The sequence below is a fragment of the Lissotriton vulgaris genome, chromosome 9 (assembly GCF_964263255.1).
Source record: "Lissotriton vulgaris chromosome 9, aLisVul1.2, whole genome shotgun sequence".
In the NCBI taxonomy this organism is placed as follows: domain Eukaryota; kingdom Metazoa; phylum Chordata; class Amphibia; order Caudata; family Salamandridae; genus Lissotriton; species Lissotriton vulgaris.
The window spans coordinates 488,894,048-488,914,548 of NC_141697.1; the positions used below are offsets into that span (position 1 = coordinate 488,894,048).

The following is a 20,501-nucleotide window of genomic DNA, read 5'->3' on the forward strand; positions in this document are numbered from 1 at the left end:
CCAACATTTACCCTACTGTTGCACCCCCTGGAGTTAGAATAGTAATTTTAACCCCTACACTATCCAACACGTACCCTACTGTTGCACCACCTGGAGGTATAATAGTCATTTTTACCCCTATACTATCTAATACTTACCTTAAATGCAATGTAATGGTATGTGTTGTAATGGTATGTGTTGTAAAGGTAGTATGCGATGCAATGAAATGCGTTGCAAAGGAAGTTTTTAAAAATGCGATGTAGTGTCATGCGATGTAATGGTATGTGTTGTAGTGGATGTTGCGTTGTAAAAACTGCATTGTAAGTGCATGCGTTGTAAATGTATGTGTTGTACTGTCATAAACATGTGCACATTAATGTTTAGTCTAACCATGAAGAAATGTGGTTCTCATACACATTTACTATTATATCTCAGGTTATGTTGAATTTTTGTGAAAGAGCACTGCATCATTTACTTAAGTTACATTTATATAGCATTTATTCTGAAGTTGTAAGTGCACATGTAGTCATGTTTTGGATGTGGACACGTTAGTGTTTAACCATGCTAATTTAGCTAGGCCGGACTTTGAAATGCATTTGGTTGCCTTGCATGTGCTCTCTCCTGCAGATGCAGTTTCAACGCTTCATTAGATCGAGAATGGAGTTCTGTGTATTAGACTTAGTGAGGCCTGAAAAGAAAATCTTGGCAGAGATGTGAAAAAATAATCAGCTGGCGAATGTTTCTATTCACCGTGTATGGAGATGTTGCCTCTGTGCACGTGAAGTGCAATTCTATTAGTTCCTGGAAGGGTGGAGTAAGGATCGAATCATGAGAATGTACCTGTGTGTTTCAATTAATGTATACACTGTTAGAGGTTAGAGCAGATCCCTTTTGGACTTTGAGAGGCACAGACCTCTCTGCTTGCCCTATTCTTGAGAGTGTAAAGCTATATCTAAACACTTGATCCCTTTTTGAAGTTTTCTGCTGAAATCCTTACAATGCTGACACCTTCCTGCTTCACCGTCCTGTTTCTTAAATGTCCTTGTGATTTTCGGTGATACAAAATGAAATATTGTGAGAATAAAATGCTCAACGTTTGTGGAAACACCTGCATACTCAGAGTGACGTATGAGCTACTCCCTGTGTTCCATTGTCTGACACATTTGTTAATCCTCTCCATTGCTCCAAGTGCTTATGTAGAACACACATTCCTGTGCTTAGGAAGCACCGACTTTGCAAAGGTCCCTAGTATGAACCATCCAACCATACGACGGATCAACTGTTCAAAGTCATTGGAAAGGAACTTCCCTCAGATTAGTCGCTGAGGTAACCATCATAGGAGTTACTAGACTTCTCCACTCCCTCGGATGACTTAAAGTGGCTGCGGTTTTTGATACCACCTCTTCTTGAAAACTCAAACAGCTCACTTTAGCTTTGCAAATGCAAATTGGAATTTTGCAGGATGTGAGCTCTGAAATATGAGGAATTATTTGAAGGAAGTATTCTGGTGTATTTTAAAGGCTCTGGGGCAAATTACATAGATTTGCACTGGCTAATGGCCTACCTATAAGTAGCTTAACACAAAAAATAGCAAGTTCTGCATGTGCTGCTGCAACTTTTCTGGCGCCCTCCGCAACACTAATGCTTATGTGCTATTGAAGCACTACACTGCCTGAAAACCACAATTTATGTATCAATTTTGCCCACGTATGCCAAATCATATTTAACACTCTTCTAACCATACACTTGAAGCTCACCCAGAAAAAGAATAACATCGAAACGCTTCATTCATTCATAATTTTTATTCATAAAAGAACAAATACAAAGTTCAATTAAAAGAAAATAATTATACGTTGCATTTAATTGCAACACAACAGCATGCTTGTTCCTAGAAGGCAGCGTACTGAAAACAGGCATTGAAACTCTTTTTAGTTTGGGTTTTTTGTTTAACGCACATCAAAGGAAAATATGATTGTTATTGGAACAAGAGCTCAAACTGTAAACCCAAGACATAGTTTATCTACTTCAGGAGGATGAAAATAATTAAAAAGGGGAAAGAATTTAAAGAGAAAGCATTGTCAAATTAACATAGTGAGTCACATAAACAATTGGTGGATATGCTATTTCGACCTACACATCAACATACGTTCATTAGTAGTAGATACCACATCAAATCAATGTCATTCCATTATGAATTGGGTGCTCCCATGGTGCCAAATACTCACTCACCTTGAGTATTACACTATTAGATCTACAAATGTAGTAACTAAATACAATTGTATCTCATGAAGCACCAAAGCACACCAAAATGTAATTATTCTGTTCCTTGATCAATCCAACAATTTCTGCAAAGAGTCCCAATTATTTAGTCCAATCTTATATGTGCTATCTGAACACACAGTCCACAAAAAATAATCCACATCCGAAGAAACTATTCCATTATCACTGTTTTTTATTCCCTACACAAACGGCAGCCGACGCGAGTAAAGGCCTCCTGGGCTTCCTTAAGGCTTATTTCAACTAAATTTATATATTAAATGTTCAAAGCCAGTCGTTCTCTTAAAAGTATAATTTGCCTCTAGAATCTTCCCTTTTTGTCTCATACATCGCGGTCTAAGCAAACTCTATTGAGGTCGAATATTCAGGCGCGTTTATTCAAGTATTGAAACACGAGGTCAGTCCATAGGAAAGGGACCATATTAAGTCCACTCGAATGGTATAAGCGGTCCCGAAAGCGTACTTCTGTTGTGCGCTCCCCTCATTTGAGTCACCTCGCTTTTTATGTGGATATGCGCATGTGATCAGGCAAAGGGCCATCACTCAAAGGGTAAAGAGCCAATGGCTGAGTGGGTGATCCACTTACCCCATCCTCTGTGCTTTGGTGTGCAGAAACAAAGTGTGAATGCCATTTGAACAGACCACTAGATGAAGAGATCTGAACCAAAATCCCTTTATGTAAGCTTTTTACATGTATGATTTGTTTTGTAACACAAGCAAGAAAGCTTCAGCTGTCCCTAGGGCAGACCTAAAAGTGCACTGGCAGGAGGCTGTGGTTTCAATCAGACGAAAGCTAGTCTTAGAGAGGGATCACAGCAGCACATCCAACCCTGAAAGCAGTCCCCAAATCTACAGCCCTCCAGGAAAAGTAGAGTTCATACTTTGAAACGGCCAACTCAAAAGTTCACCGTATTTGTATGGTCTAAAGGACCACTAATGTCTGTACAATTATATAATGAAAGGTTATTCACTCTGGAAGAATATATCATTTTGACCTATTCTTTACGAATCCTCGTTTGTTATTTGCATACCTTGCCTGCCCCCTTTACTTGCCCAGTACATTTTTCTTGTGCAGGACTTTTTTTGTCCACAGAGGTAAAAAAAAATACTGATATGGTTGCTGAAAAATCTCTCGGGGAAATACCAATAACGCAGTGTTCCTTTTTCCCATAGTGTGATTTTACTTCCTATAATGGTAATTGGCATGATTTTGCCCTTCTCTGTGTTGCAAAAACGAACGTGTTTGTTCCCTAAATAAGTTTTGCTAGATATATACTGTGGCAAAATGTGAGCAAAGAACAACAGCAGGGTCAGGGCAACCTTTATACAAACTAGCAATTCTGATTTAGGTACAAACGCCCATTTGCACCTTCTTCGCACTTATCATAGAAGAACAGTGATTTTTCATTTACTTTGTTCTTGCACATAACTCTTTTCCTTCCTATTGCCAGTCTTGTTTGGCATTAGTTTTTTCTCGTCCACTGCTTTTCCTTTCCAGTGCATTTCTACGGCACATTGCCTTTTCTTGTCAAGTGATGTTTTATCCAATTTATTTTTTCTTTTTTGATTGCCCATGCATTCATCTTGCCCAGTACTTTCTGCTTGCCCTTTACCCTTTACTGTCAATGACTTTTGTAATTGCTGTTACCTTTTTTGTCTACAGATTTATTGTTGTCTATCACTCCTATTTGTTCCCTGTTAGTTTTTTTTCTAGCCCATACTTTTCCTGTCCATCATTTATGGTGTACAGTGGTAGGTGTAGCAGGAAGAGTAAAGGTATAACATAATTCTTCAAAACAAAAACAGTGTTCTGCTTAAAATGGAACTGTACACCTGTTATTCTGCACCTTTATTTTTTGTTCCTTCTGCTTTCCACTTTTCCTTTCTCCTCTACAGATGTCTACGCATCCAAACATGGTTTACATGACATACAGGTACATGCATCAATATTGGCTTTTGCGATTCCTTAATTGTGATTATTAAGGAATTGCAATTAAGGAATTGCAAAAGCCTATGCATCTAGGAATCGCTATAAAATTTGCGATTCCCAAACATTCCTTAATTGAGACTCGCAAATTGCTAGTCACAATTAAGGAATGCCTACCCATTCATTCCTATGGGCCAACAGGTCCATAAGAATGAATGGGAGATTGCATGCGCAATTTGCACATGCAATTTCAAGGGTGCAAGGGTGTCAAAAGGACACCCTGTTGCACCCTGAAATTGATCTGTGCACACACATGTGTGTTTGTAACCTCCAACTTTGAAAAATGCAAGTTTTTGCAAATTACCTTCAAGTACAAATTGATGATAATTTGCGCCCCTATTAACAAAATAGCAATTTGCGATTCCATCATGCATTGCATTTAAGGATTCGCAAGTTGCAATTCCTTAAATGCTATAGCAGAAGCCAATTTTGTGGGCGCAAACTGGATGAATGCTGGCTGGGATCCCCAAGTTCGCACCAGTTACAAACATCATTAGGGATCTCCATTGGCTCCCGATACGCAGCCGTATCAAATTCAAATCGCTGTGTATTGTTTACAAGTCACTCAATAATCAAGGTCCCCACTTTCTCAAACAGAATCTTCTCCATCATGTCCCAACCCGATCTCTTCGTTCCTCTATTCAGAACTTCTTGGCTGTGCCTTGCACTAGAACAGTCACCTGGGGCGACAGGCGTTTCCTGGTTGCCGCCCCTAGACTCTGGAACACCCTTCCTGCACATATCCGAGCAAGTCCCTCCCTGTTCACATTCCGCAAACAGCTAAAGACGTGGTTATTTGACCAATAGCCTTGTATATCTTCTTTACCCAGTTGCTGATCCATCCCTTAACTAGCGCCGAGACGCCCACGGGTATTCGCCGCGCTCTACAAATGTCAATAAATAAATAAATAAATAAATAAATAAACGGCCGATATTTGCGAATCGTACCGTTTGCGCTTACAAATATGGTTGATGCATGTGCCTGATAGTCGCATATTATGTAGCCAAGCTCAGGTTCACCTTATTGATTCTTTCTGGCTTAACTTTGAATTTGTACTTTAAGTGAATCTATTTTTGTCGACCTGGCTGCGAATCAATTTACAGCAATGCAATCCGTCCACTTATGAAACGGCACCTTAATACATGAACATGTCTGCTATGATCTATGTTCCTTCTTCAGATGGTATTCAGCGCCAGCACAAAGAGACAAAATGCTGCATGAATATGCAATATTGAGATATAAGGGCGGCCCTTAAAGGGCCCACCAGCATTTGAGACTTTTCTCCTAAGCAGAGCACGCTAAAATTGTAACTTTACCATTCTGACAAATGGCTGAGTTGAATTCCATTTTGGGTGGTTATAACAGATGACCCCCCCAAGCCCTCTCCCCCAGTACAAGTACCAAATGTGCATGCATCCGGCATCTTTTGTAGTAAACAGTGGGCAATAACATACACAAATGATATTCCACTCAATTTAGCACACAGTACCTCTTGCACAGTTCTGCACGCATAATTCTCTTCAAGGTACACAGCTAAAATCTGGAGCACAAAACATTTTCACTCAAACAACGTTTGTGCCCAACTCGGAATGGAGTGCATAGTTCCTTGCCATAGTTCCTTGCCAGATTGTGACGTGAGTTCCTTTAATGACATCCGCATGACTGCAGCATAACATAGCTAAATGTAATTGCCGCTGTTGAGGTATTTGTCGTTACTGTGAGCTCCTCATTACGAGTGTCCTGGTACGGAGAGTGGGCTGATTCCGCACCCCTGGTGAGAATGGTACTAGGAGTCCTGTTAACTACCGAGGTTAAAAATTAACAGGCTGATCCCTGTGCTTAATTCCTCATTCTACACCGCAATTGTTCCGCAGACCTTGTAATTCCCAATAGGGCCAGTAAACAGGTAACTGAACAATAGCAATGACCCCTAAAATGATCATGCTTTTGAGTCCACAACCTTGCTTTGCAACACTAGATAAATGCTACATTTAAAAATCTTACCTGTAGATGATTCCCTTATCATGAAGAAACATGAGGGCTAAGGTGATTTCTGCGCAATAAAACCGCGCTCGAGCTTCATCAAATCGCCGGGATTTCTGAATATGGAACATGAGGTCGCCACCGTTCACAAACTCCATGACAAAGAAGAGGCGATCCTTAAAAGATAGAGAAATTAATGTAGATCATTTGCGGGAATAAATTTGTGGTTTACAAAACTACTTTCTAGCGCAAAAAGGTGTATATGCCTTTATAGCACGTGAAACGGTGGATACTATAAAAAAGGAAGACATTTGATCATGTATAGGGCTTAAAGGAAGTCTATGATTATGTATGCAAACACTCATATTTACTTACAACCTATGTAAATTTACACCCAGCTAGATTATTTTCAATATTTAGATGTGGTTGTTCACATAAATATAGGTATTCATTTAGATACTGATTGATTGTTGACCATGATTACGCATGAATGCACAAACGCATTTACATCTATCTCAACTGAACGTTGCCATACATATTTTTGTTTAAAAAAATGAACTCTCTCTCTCTCTCTCTCTCTCTCCCTTTTTATGGTCAGTATATTTGAGTCCTCATGGGCTACTCGCAAGTTCCGTTTAAGCACTGTCTTGGCTGCTATGACTGTAAAGATACATTCGAAAGAGCCTTCCCTCTCAATCGTCAAGATGCTGGAAGCAGCAGCCAGACTGCAAATGTCATAAAATCAGATTTTTTTGCACTTTCTTCTGTTACTAGGTAACCAAAAAGCAGCAATGTTTATCGAGGCAGAAGGGGTTTGCATGTGAAGCCAAAACATCCTTGCCTTTCCGGGCAAGATTTATATTCATAGAGCTCAGGCATTTCATTGGGAGAATCGTCGTTGAAGGATCAAAATGCAAGGTTGATGCCTTTCTTAGGGTGATATCTTTTGATTGCTTATTTCCAATATCACATGTCTCTTTATCGGGTTCTTCTATAACTGTAAACACAAAAGGATGATGAAAACAAGGCTTAAAAATAGTCTAAATGCATTGGGATGCACTGTTCCTATGAGTAGTGTGGTTGGTGGTGATTTGCATAATGCAGCCTTCTGTGTAGAATGGCAAAGTGGGTTAAACATGAGGAGTTGGAATGCTATCCAGAGTGACTGCCATTTATTTAGACAATTTGCAAGCATGTCATCCATCACATTTTGTGTGTTTGATGATATGTCCTAAGTGGCCATGGGTATTCCACACGCGTGTTGCTTGCTTGCTGTTCCACAGAATCCAAGCTATACGTCACTGACAAGGCCTAATAAGGCCTAAACTGGTCTGGGGTTTCCCGAATTATGTTCTGAAAGAACCCCCACCTGGCAGTTCTGGAAGGACTGTTCCCAGGAGAAGCAGGGTCTGTACTAGGCTACCTAAGGGTAGCGTCTCTCCAGTGGGTGAGAAAGTATGGCTTGGCCCATAGCAATTGCAAGTTGTTTAGGTTAATTCCAAGCATTCCTCCCATCTCCTTTTGTATGTTTGATGTACTATAACTGCTTTATAAAGAGGTCTATGTGATCTTAAAAGTTAGCAGACAAAAAATCCTCTTGACAAAAAAAAGGAATTATCCTTGTACAGTTGTTTGTTCTTCAAAAGCACTTATTTCTTTTAAATATATCAGTAATAAGCATAAACTGCACATATATAAATCTACATACCCTACTGGCAGTCAATGACTGTGACATCTGCACCAATAAAGTGCATTTATAAATCAATACTAGAACAAGTTGCACATCCCAGTAGTTCAATATTTTTGATAAATAATATACTTGGTACGATTGTACTGATGTAATCTGTACGGGTGCAATTTGCACCTCCATTTTAGATTACATAGATTGTAATGGAAACTTTTTACACCAATATTTGAACCAATCTGCTGTAGCAAAACACAATTGTTGCACTAGCCAAAGAGTGAACATGTAATTTTATCACTTGTTAGGCAATGTGATAAGATAAATTATTAATAATATGTAATGTATGTGTAACCTGCACACCGTTAGTTTCAAACCTTACTCAAATTAGAAAAATCGGTGCAGACCTGCTACCTGACTAACCCCTGTCAGGTCTCTAAAATAACTGCACTATCAGACACAACTATGTCTAGTGCAGGAGTGCACTGTTCGAATTTGCTCTGGTGCAAAAAGTTTTTAACCGTTCATTTATACCATTTACCACATTGTAAGAGTATAAGTTTCAACATTCATTAGTTTATATAAAACAATCATTACTCTGATGAGCATCAAAAATTAATAATTAACCACAATGATTAGAGTTCTTTGACTGTTTACTGTACTGATTTTCACAAAATGCATAAATCGTTTTTCAACCCTACTTCGCAAGCATATTAACAATTACTTTTCATTGAAAATATTAATCACTCATTCCCGAAAAATACCAAACTAATACAAATACAAATAAGAAATTCCATCAAAACTTGCGACGACTCCCAATGCATTACGATGCCTAAGCATCTTCGTCAGGGGAAATGCTGTGTAGGAAAAAAGTAACAATGTATGTATGTCTCAAAAAAATATATACTGTCATTAAACCTTCATGTCATTAAATTACAATACCCGTGTGGAGGGTACGATTCATTTTTTATATATTTTCACACATTTCATTTGTTTACGTGACACAGACGTTGGGAGCACTAAACTAAACTTGGTGGCATGTATAGGGCACACCACTATTATTTAATTGCTTGGACAGCTGGTTTGCTTGGATACAGTGATACAATGCATCTGTATGAATTTAAAGGTCGCGTATTCACCAATTGTGTATTGCATGAGCACCAATCGAGGTTTAATGACAGTATATATTTTTTTGAGACATACATACATTGTTACTTTTTTCCTACACAGCATTTCCCCTGACGAAGATGCTTAGGCATCGAAATGCATTGGGAGTCGTCGCAAGTTTTGATGGAATTTCTTATTTGTATTTGTATTAGTTTGGTATTTTTCGGGAATGAGTGATTAATATTTTCAATGAAAAGTAATTGTTAATATGCTTGCGAAGTAGGGTTGAAAAGCGATTTATGCATTTTGTGAAAATCAGTACAGTAAACAGTCAATGAACTCTAATCATTGTGGTTAATTATTAATTTTTGATGTTCATCAGAGTAATGATTGTTTTATATAAACTAATGAATGTTGAAACTTATACTCTTACAATGTGGTAAATGGTATAAATGAACGGTTAAAAACTTTTTGCACCAGAGCAAATTCGAACAGTGCACTCCTGCACTAGACATAGTTGTGTCTGATAGTGCAGTTAAGATAAATTATTAGCCATAAATTTGGCTTTGGACCTTTTGAGATCAGGACAGGACATCAACCCATGCAATGTACTGTAACACGCCATCCAAACACAATTCCCCACATCAAACCACACCATATATAAACCACACCATAGGAAAATATCATATCAATCCTCACTGCATCACTCATCACCACACTTTTTTACTCCAAATCAAACCACACTGCATCACCCCAATCCACCCTCCCTCAGATTCAATATACCCAGCCTACCGCTCCACCTAGCACCTCACATCAGTACTCATGTCAGACCAGAAGCTGTTGCAGGACAATATACAAAATCCAAAATGTTTCATGCTATGCACCACCGGATCAAACTACACAATTTTTACATGAAAGTACCAAACAACACAGTAAACGTTACACCTCTCTACATCCTTCTTGGCTACTTCTGACTCAACCAGCCATACCATATCTCTCACCCTTCTCCTTGTCACCTTCCCACACCATACAAAAGGCACGTCCACCATGTAAACACACCATCCAACAAGACACTACACCTCTTTACACATCCTAATAATCCATATGATACCATAACACACAATACCACAAAACTTCAAATAAACATCTAGAAATATCCACACATCTGACAGAAAATCCAGAACCAACAAATCATTTCTTACACAACTCTCCACAAAGTCTTGCAAGGCGCCACCAAATATGCCACCTTCCTACTCTACAAAGCACACTCCATCACGAAAGGCCATACCATACCATAACATTCCAGAGCAAGCCACCTACAAGACTAATTAGTGCACAAGTAAAACAGACACCCTACAGCATACTGCTTTACAAAGCAGACAATGAAGTACTTCAAGGCCTTTCCCATTTTACACCACACCACATCACATGAAGAAGCCACCTCACCAAATAGTATAGTCTCCACCTGACATCCCACTATCCAACATATTCACTTGAGCTCCAACACAAAATTCAAGACACCATATCACACATCTCAACAAATCTCACAACATCACATCACTTCAATCAAAACATGATCCACTTCACTACATAATTCACTTGTTTCCATGAACCGCTTCATTTTAGCCACAGAACTATACCTATAACAATTGCATTGATATCACTGAGACTTTATATTTGATATCCTATGAAGGGAGTGAGATCTGAGGGGGTTTATCACCAACTTGAAGAGTTCTGACAATTAACCATGGGTGCTACTAGTTTCTTTAAAGTGTGTTTGTATCAGTTATTGGTGAAGCATTGATGTGAATGTGGCAGTATACCTCACCAAGCCAACTGTATCTCTCCCTTACATTTCAGTTCGAGACATTCTTAATTAAGATTGCTCTCTTTGCTGTCATTGGAAACATGTTTTGCAATGAGAGCGAGAGCTTCATCGTGCTAATCTTCCCGAAGCTGAATATGGGAGAATTTTACTGGGCACAAGAATGGGCAGAAATAGAGTCGGAGATGCTGGGTGGCTATTAGACCCAAGATCCAGAATGACACACCCCAATAACTAATTGCCCAATCATAAATATCACAATTTCTCTACTCTAAAATGCATATACTTAACCTGCTCTAGTCCTGACTCTCAGATTGCAGTCTACCAGGGCACAAAATGTAATCTCTGTGCGGCAGCTGACTTTGGTTAGGTGATGGGTGAAGAACTGATCCTCTACTGTGACACACCCAGTAGAAACAACCCATGACAAATACCACAGCCTTATGTGTTAGGTTTAAGATACAAGATCCATCTATCTAAGTAGCACCATTATAGGGAAAGATTTAACTCTCCAAACCGTATCACTCTATATCACATAATTTACTTGGCCCCAGAGTCATAGAACGGATGCCATACTAGCATGGAAAATGGACCCTCTGCCTGTTTATCGAGTATTAAACAACTAAGTGGGTGATAGAGGGTCCTTAAAATACTTAGGCTCCAATTCCCTGGCACCTACTTCATCATTGATAGCTACGTGCCTCCTCGATCGTGGAATAAATTAACAGTTATTGACATTGATCCTTTTTTTAAACCTCTTAATAACAATTTAATATAAAATGTATACCATAGCAGCATATAGGCACATCAGAAAATTCAGCATATGTTTCATTGTGGCATGTTCATTACACTATGGGTAAAGCAGGTAAACTCACACAATTAAAAAAAAACATAAAACTTTACAACTTCCCCCGGGGATGGTTTATCTCATTCAGACAGGTGTGGTATTATCATTGAAGGGCTCTATGTAGAGTCGTTACTAATATTATGTTCATTATCATTAAGTCTATGCCTTATTGTGTGGACCCCGGCTCTTTGTGACTGACCGTTATAAGGTGGTTTACCGTCTGTGAGTCTCTTCACTCACAATAGTAGTAGCTCCCACACTACCAGCATCGTATAACTTTTCTCTCTTGTTTTTGTCATCTTTACTCTTTTACATTGTGCTTCAGCCAACCTCAGTGTCTCATACAACCCAATCTTATTGTTAGAGCCCTTAAACAATTTCCAGGACAAAGCTATACAACATTTTGCAATCAGTCTCATACTACCTAGAATTGGGTCTAGGCCAATACCTAAGAGACAAACTTCAAGCATGCAGTCAATCATGGTGTTTAATAGTTTGTTATGAGTCTCCACTACTCCTGAGCAGTAACATACAAAGGTAGGACAACCCAGACCATACGGAAAAAGCTACCACCCAACCACTTGCAGCTTCAGCAATGCATCTTTCATATTTACATAAATCCAATGTAACTTCCTAGGTGTCAAATAAGTCCGGTGCAGGAAGCTGAAGTGAATAAGCATGGCCATTTGGAAAAAGACAGCATCTGGGATGCTCATCCATAATATTTACATATCCCCTAAGTTACTTCTAGGTGTCAAGAAATGGAACTGAATAAATTTGAGCTGAGCATTAAGTGATACAGTTTTGGTATATTTACTCACTTTAGACTACTTCTCTTCTGAAGTCATATAGGGCCATATTTTCTCCCATCTAAGTCTCCCATCTGAGAGGTCGCTCTTCTTGTACTGTACTGTGGTAAGGCTCTATATAGGATCATCACTCTTCCACAGCCAAATCTTATGTGCGAATATTACCTTTAAAACATTTACAACATTATGCATCACAGGTTCATTTAGGTCTTGGTTCCAAATCTCTGCAACTCTCAGAGCATACTCCTGAGGCAAGAATCTGTCTCTCAATTCAAAGGTTTTCTCTGGCCTCTTGGAAGGTGCACAAAGCACTGATGATGCCGATCTCCCATCTGTTGTATGTCCATCCTCAACCATTTACTCATGTTTTTCGGACCTGTTAGTTTCAGAACTTTGGAAGACATCACTGGGGTATGGTGTAAGCTGTCTACACTGTAGTTCAAAGTCAGGGCCCAACCACCCGAGTGGCGGCTCCTTTAGGGAGTGCTGCGGGGCGGTGAGGCGGGGCGGGGGAAGGACAGGGTGGGGGTAGTAAACTCCGAAAAAGGTCAGAACGGAGTTGAGTAAAGAAATAAATAAATAAAATGACTTACATTGCATGCACTGCAACGCCAAATCGGCGATTCAGCGCGCAACGTAATTTGTTTTATTTCTTTACTCAACTCCGTTTTGGCCTATTCCGGAATTTACTACCCTCCACCCTGCCACTCCCCCACACCGCTCACCGCCACTTAGCACTCCCTCAAGGAGCCGCCACTGCACCACCCTTCAGTCAGTGGTTGGTGTACTTTCCGTAGGACTACTCCACATCTTCCTCTACCAGTTTCAAAGGAAGGGCTTGCTAGTCCTTACAAAATCTAGTAAGGAGTCCCACTGTGAGGATGTCAAAGAAATATAACATTGCAGGCAACGTAACAGTTTTGGAGAGGTCCACTCTACCAACATTAGACAGTGGGTGAATAATCCAGAATGCCACCGACTCCACGTTGTCCCCAAAACTTGATCCTGGGAGCATTTAGTAAGTCGATCCTGGTATGATATAGTTAGAGTTCTAAATATTTAAATCCGTCAGAGACCCAATGGAGCAATATATATTCCCCAGCATCTCTATCGAGTGTTCCTGCTGCAGGGTTTGAGTGAAAAAACAGGATGTCCCGCAGCTGATCTTTAATCCTGATTGTAAGGCAATGCGGTTAAAAACTGCCATGAATAGACCTAAGTCTACTAATTGGTCCATGACATGTAAGAGTAGTACACAGCAATCCTCTAAGAGGAAAACCCACAATCACAGACACATGTGAAGTACCAAGCAGCCATGCAAGTGGTGAACACAGAGCTATACAAATAATGTGCAATGTACAATGAAATAACATAAAGGGATAGCGGGTCAAGGTAAAGCTGATGTGAACAGACTCCTCACCCTTTACATTATTTATCAGGGCAATCACCATTTACTTTAGACAGAGGTTAGCACAGGGCAGTCATATATTTATTAATCTTACAGATTTCTTTTTTTATTTGGTACATCTCGTAGGAATGTATTATTTTTACCTCGCCCGTAGCCAACATAATGCCTCACTGCAGACTTCACCTCATATTTGACAGTGCCTCTCCTGTCTGTTTCAGACATCAGTGATGAGAAATAGGGCGGAGGCTAGCTGATTGCTAGCGGGAATTGACTGCATACATGGGGGCATATTATGAGATTTGTCATGCAGTACAGCAAGCAACCTTGTGCTGTGCTGCGCTACCCTGCATGACATTTAAAAGAATACAGTGCATTCCTGCCTTTTCCTCTGCAGGGGCGCCGTTTTGTTTGTCTAGCGCAAGCAAGCACTCTTGCTCCAGGTTGCATGGGTGTCTGTCTTGCATGCAGGATTAGTTTTGTGCAGAATTGGACACCATCTTGCACAAAAACAGTCCTAAGAGGCATAACCCAATGCAGCATACATAGAAAGAGGAAGTATTGAGGAGAAATAAAGACATTTTTCCATGTTACTCCTCTCCGGTGTATATCTGGGACTGCGCCAAAAACCATTGGTGTTGAGTAGGAACACCCATTCAGCTCCCATGCAATGCCTACCTAGTGAGGCAAGCTGCGTTGCTTTGCGTGAGATTTATGACACCTTGCGTGGCTTCATAAATGTTCTTTTTTGAGTTGTGTTGCGCATGTACCGCGTTGTGTGATGCAAGAAACAACGCTACCAGGGTCATAAATATGCTCCAAGGTCTATATAGCTCGACCAAGTACTACTGTTTAACCCCTTCCACGCGGGGCTAATTCCCCCGTGGTGCGGGGGAGGGGGGGCCGCAGTGCTGGTAACGAGCCCAGCTCGTCATGCTGCACAGTGGAGCTGTGCTCATTACGAGCTGAGCTCGCTACGACTCCGCCCACTCCCATGGAACACCAACACAGGAGGGGAATTAGCCCTGCGTGGGCGTTCTGCGGCAGTTATGACAAGCTCGGCTCGTCATGAGCACAGCTCCACTGTGCTTTATGACGAGCTGAGCTCGTCATGAGCGCCGAAGGGGTTAAGCAAAGTCCAGATTCAGAGGCGGTTGATAACAGAAAATTCTCCATAGTATAGTCCAACAAATTTTTCTGGCGCATTCTCCAAAAAGGGAGAATCCTCAAATAGAGGATTTAGTATTTTTTCCAGAAACAGGAGGATATTTGGCTGCCATCCATCTCTAAACCATCACCCAAAGCAGTCATTAAAACAAGGGTGTGCGCCCTGCCAACCCCCTAGGTCAGAGGAGGCTGTTTGCACTGAGCAAAGAATTTTGTTAAGCGAACGCTATGTTTGTTCATTAAATTTCTTTCGTTTTCAATATCAACCTACCAAGGCAGGAGGTTTGTTAAAATAAAAAATAAAAACAAATCAATGGCCCTGCTGTGCAAAGAGATTCGACCTGCCCTTTGGGTCCATTAACTGATTCCCCTGCACACGAGGAGCCGGTGGAGGCAGGCATGGATTCCTCACCTCTAAATAGGGATAAGGAACAGCTAATCTGGTAGGTACTTTGTATTTGATGGACTCCACATGATCCCTGGATTCTAGTCAATTCATAAAGAATCATAAATCCCATTTATCACTATATTTGATTTGGAAATTCTGAACTTTTATCATTCAAAATAAAACAAACTAATCCCTCTCGTGCAAACATACTACAAAACAACATTATGGGTTACCACAAAATTTACATATTTCCTTGGATTCCTTTGGAGTGTCTGAACTTATTTTTAGAATGGTATGATTGCGAGAGGTCGTGCCTTCTCTCTGTTCCTTTGCCACCTCTGCTGAAAGAATGTCCTTCCTGTGTGTACGAACTGCTAGCTCTGTGATTCTGAGACAGGGCTCTGAGGGGGGTTAAAATAAACCTATGGAATTTAAGCCTCTATCTGAAAACACACACTGCCTGTCACGTGGAGGGCTATTTATACCGCTTCACGTGAGTGTAAGAGTATCCTCCTACGCAGTCTGCCTTGGAATGTTGATGCAGGCACTGTTCTCTGTCTGACGCTTGTAGTGTCTTCACACTCACTTCCAACATCCAATCTCACTCACTGTTGTATACTGGCTGCCTTTGATAGTAGTGTACTCGGGTGATGGGTAGGGACTTTAATGTACCAACTCAGACGCTTAAAAACTCTACTCTCACCACAGACGAAGGGAAATAATGCATGAGGTATTTAGGAAGCAGAAGTCATGAACATTAATTATGGATGTGAAAAACCAGCTTAAATCCAAATATTATTAGAGAGTGTCTTGTGATGGCAGAGGAGTACACTGGCCTAATGAGTGCTTTGTAGGGCACATTCAACAGCCTCGTGAAATTCACTGAATGGGGAGAATTCACGAATTTTCTTTTCAGGCGTAACAGGCTTGCGCCAAAATAAAAACAACAGAAATAAGTGCATTCTTCAAGTGAATATAATTCACACAAAAAGGACAAACATTAAATGTATTGTGATCCGAATGAGAAAGTGGCTGCACATGAAGGAGTGTATAGCTAATTTTGTTTACACCCACATTGTACTAAGAGTTGGGGCATTTGCAAATAAATGAGAATAAGCTTTCCACAACACCTAACTAATATGTGAATGGATCAGGTCTAAGCTTTGGCGATAGTGAAATGAAGTGCAAGAGTCAATAATGTATTAACAAGTTAGAAGTCGATACGAGAAAAAAGGATATTTATCGAACAGTGGTACCATAATCTATACGAACTCATATCGATCAGAGAATTAAAATAAATAAGATAACCCTCTAAATTGGGAGAAGTGAGGAAACATTGGCCTTATCGTAGGCAGGTAATGTGTCCCAACTTCCCAGTAGGAGAAGAAGTATCCAGCGAGCTTTGCATGTGTCACCCAGGAAGTAAGGGACTTCCGACTTCTGGGATTGGCTGCCACTACAGTGGGGCTTACTTACTGTTGCTCATGCTGCCTTCATCCCTGACAGTGGCGGCCGTAGCTTATTTCATTGCACACCCCTTAAAACTCTGAAGTACTGGTGAAACAATTGTCAATTTTACCTTGCTCCCTATACCTATAGTGCCGGGACGCCCCTTTGCTGGGGCAGCTGAGCGCGGTATAAATGCAGATAACATAACATAACATAACCTCCGGGACACACTTTGCAATGTGAGGAATAAGACATGGTAGACATTAGAACCATTAAAAAATGTGATAACACATCTTGTAGACGTTGACATCGTGACAACACTGCAAGGCTTAATATCTTGAATAGCTTGGCATAAGCTCCTTTTCTAACCTCGTTGTCAAAATATATAATTATCATGTGTATTATCTTATTTCTTTACAATGTAGTATATCAGCAATTCAGCAGACTGATACCAAATAACCAGCTGGAGCCACTCATGGTAAGGACATATCACAGGCCTCCCAGCTAATGAAGATGCCATGATGTGAGCAACACTGGGGAGCAGCTAGAAGGCAACAAGTGTACGGCGAGAAGGGGGCAGGCCCCCTTCACCTCAAACCAGCCCGTAACCCACATTAGAGTCAGTTTAGACCAATTTTAATTCAATAGCAGGTGCCATAAACTTATCCATAATCTTTGGTTTTACTGCATTTTTTGGCAAAAACCTAAAAATCATCTGCTATGAGGAATCTAGGGGATGGGTGGGTGGGAAATTGCTGCTTCTCGCCGATGAGAGCAGAGACAAAGAGGACTCGATGGGGGTGATCCGGGCTTATAACCCTGTTCTTCCCTGTGAAAGAACACTACCCCTGGGTGTGAGCAGGAGGTCCAGAACACTGCTCCTTCCTTATTTCATATACATCGCTTAAACACAAAGGATTCGGAGTGGTACATTTTCAAGTATCAAATCACATAGCAATCGTCACATAAATAGAGACTCGTATGATGCAGCTCAGGCACATTGGCAATTTTGACTTTCATAATAACAAATTTTGATAGTGTCAGACCCACCAGTCCTCCCGTCCCCTCCCCCCAAACTGCAGACCATCAATACCCAGACCCCATCCAAACAAAAGAAAAAAAAATACCCTTCAATTTTATGAGGATTCCCATCAGTGCACAGGAAGAAAAGTTTGGAAGTATTTCAGATACTGCTCATCCTTCTTTTAAAACTTCACCAGCTTCTCACTTTGAAAACTTGACAGATTGTTTTTTTTAATTAGGCTAAGTTCTAATTAAGTACATTTAACTTCGGAAGAAGTGTACCCCCATTTCTTAGATAAAAACACCAGCCAATTGTTTACATTTTGCTATTCTGGAGCACCTGAGAGATGGTAAATGAAAAATAATTTGTGTAAAATGATCACAAGTATTTTTTGTAGCTAGGCAGTTATCCCTCAGTTTGCTCTAAAATCATTCTGAAATGATTTAGGCAACCCTCAAAAACTGTTTACCGGATTACACTTTTTTTTCAATATTTTTACCAGCCTAGAATTAAAAATACAAAAAATACAGGCTGGTAAAAAAACAGCTTGTGTACACCCTAGCTTACAAGTGCTTTTGTTGTGCTATCTATCCCACTGGCCTGTGTTACTTCAAATGTTTCTTAGCAAGGGTGACTGAAATATAGCTGTAGGCCCTATATTCTTATCGATCTGCATTGACTTCCCTTCCAGCTCGTCTTGAGTTTAAGACTTGCTATGCTGCCTTCAAACTTGTTACTTTTCTATCCTAGCAATAAATGTAAATGTAAATGAAGGTGGATTTGTAGAACGCTGCTTGTCGGATGTATGACGTTACAACGCATGCTTTTACTACGCGTGCCTTTACAATGCGGTTTTTACAACGCATGGCTTTACAATGCATAGTGCCTTGGGGCGCTGGATAGTGAATAGTTTACCTTACTATTCCAACTCCAGTCCCCGTGGATAGTAGAGAAGGTGTTGGATAGTAAATTAAACCAATTCCCTATCCTAGAGCGCCCCCCAGCGCAATGCGTTGTAATGGTTTGCGTTGTAAAAGTTGTGTCATAAAGGCACTGCGTGGTAAAAGTTGCGTTGTAAAGGATGTTTCCCCTGCTTGTCACCTGTGTGGGTATTCAGGCGCAGAGTTGGTGAGAGTACATGTGGTGAGACTGAGCTTGAGTACGGGCACTCTCAATGGTTCTGCAAGAAAACAAATTGAAAAGCCAAGTTTTTAGCTTCTTGTGGAATTCAATAAGTTTGGAGGAGGCCCTGATGTGTTGGAGGAGGTTGTTTCAGGATTCGGCAGCTTGATAGGAGAATGATGGACCTCCCATTCTGCACCCGTGGATATGGAGAGGCAAACAGAGGGCAACTGACAAATAAAAAGCAACAAGTCAAGATGATGGCGAAGCTGCTATCTAAACGCAAAGGTTTTATTTAGTTTGGTGGATCGGTTACTCCATCACAAACGGGACAGATATCCATATTATAAAATGCACTTGCAATAATGCAGAAGGGATAGCCACCACATTTGTTATGGAATAACATGTACACCAAAGTCGAAATCAGGCGTCCAATGTTATCAACCTTCTTTTCCTGCTGCTCTAGATTATGAAATATTTTCAGGTCTGTTCTGTCATTTATTTTATTTAACATGTTTTATATAGCGCTAGCTGGACCCGGGGGTATCAGAGCGCTTTACAGGAGTAGACACTGCAATATGTGGAATCTAACAATGAGGTAGTATTCAAAACACAATCTAACCGGTATACAGCTTAATAAATATATTGCACAGTCAAAATAAGAAAAGGAGGGAGCAGGGTGTGGGAGTGGCGGGGGGAGGGAGGGGGATACTTAAGGCAAACATCATATAGCTATACATAGTCAGGATTAATTGAAAGTAGCTGGGTAACAAAGAGGTAGGATAAAAAAGAAACCCAAACAGGCAAGTCAAACCAGCATTGTGATTCACATCGTCATGTTGCAAAGGTACAAACATTGAGAGAGGGGTTGCCTGCTAGTCCAGAGATTATTTGCATATCTTTGGGGAAACGAATGGAGGGGGGAAGGGGTAGGAGTAGGGTGGTGGGCTTTGTTGAAGGGGGGAGAGTATTTCACCATATCAGGTGGATGGGGCAAGTCCTATAGGGAGGACAGGAGGGAGCATTTGTCGGGAGAGGGAAGAAGAGAGAAGGGAGGGAGAGCAATTGGAGGCTGGGGAGGGAATTATTACGTGGAAATACTTGAACATTTTGTTTTGGAAAAAGAAAATCTTACAACATGTGCCATTGTTCTGCAATATTTGCTAATCATATGCGTTCTGTTTTAGGCTAGCAGCTGGTCCAATTGTGGCATAGTTAGAAGGGAGCAAAATAACCGCTGTGAGACATGTGACTTGGAGCAAAGTCCAACCTTTATCACAGCTCTCCCATTCTTTTTAATGAGGATGCCTGTGGACATGGAGAAATATAAATGCAATGAAATAAGGTTGCTTAAACAATGGTAAAGAGTATGTCAGCCAAATAACAGCTACTGATGGAGCTTGATAGGGTATACACATACCATTTAATTGGATCCAAGTGCGCACTAATA

General features: G+C 40.6%; 1 protein-coding gene across 1 annotated transcript in view; it reads right to left on the reverse strand.

The window, feature by feature from the left end:
* Positions 1-20,501, reverse strand: part of PRKCH (protein kinase C eta) — a 773,184-nt gene that overhangs the window by 173,205 nt on the left and 579,478 nt on the right. The window contains exon 10 of the mRNA XM_086937948.1: positions 6,249-6,403. Coding sequence (XP_086794074.1) covers positions 6,249-6,403 — 155 coding nt within the window. The remainder of the gene's footprint in view (positions 1-6,248; positions 6,404-20,501) is intronic.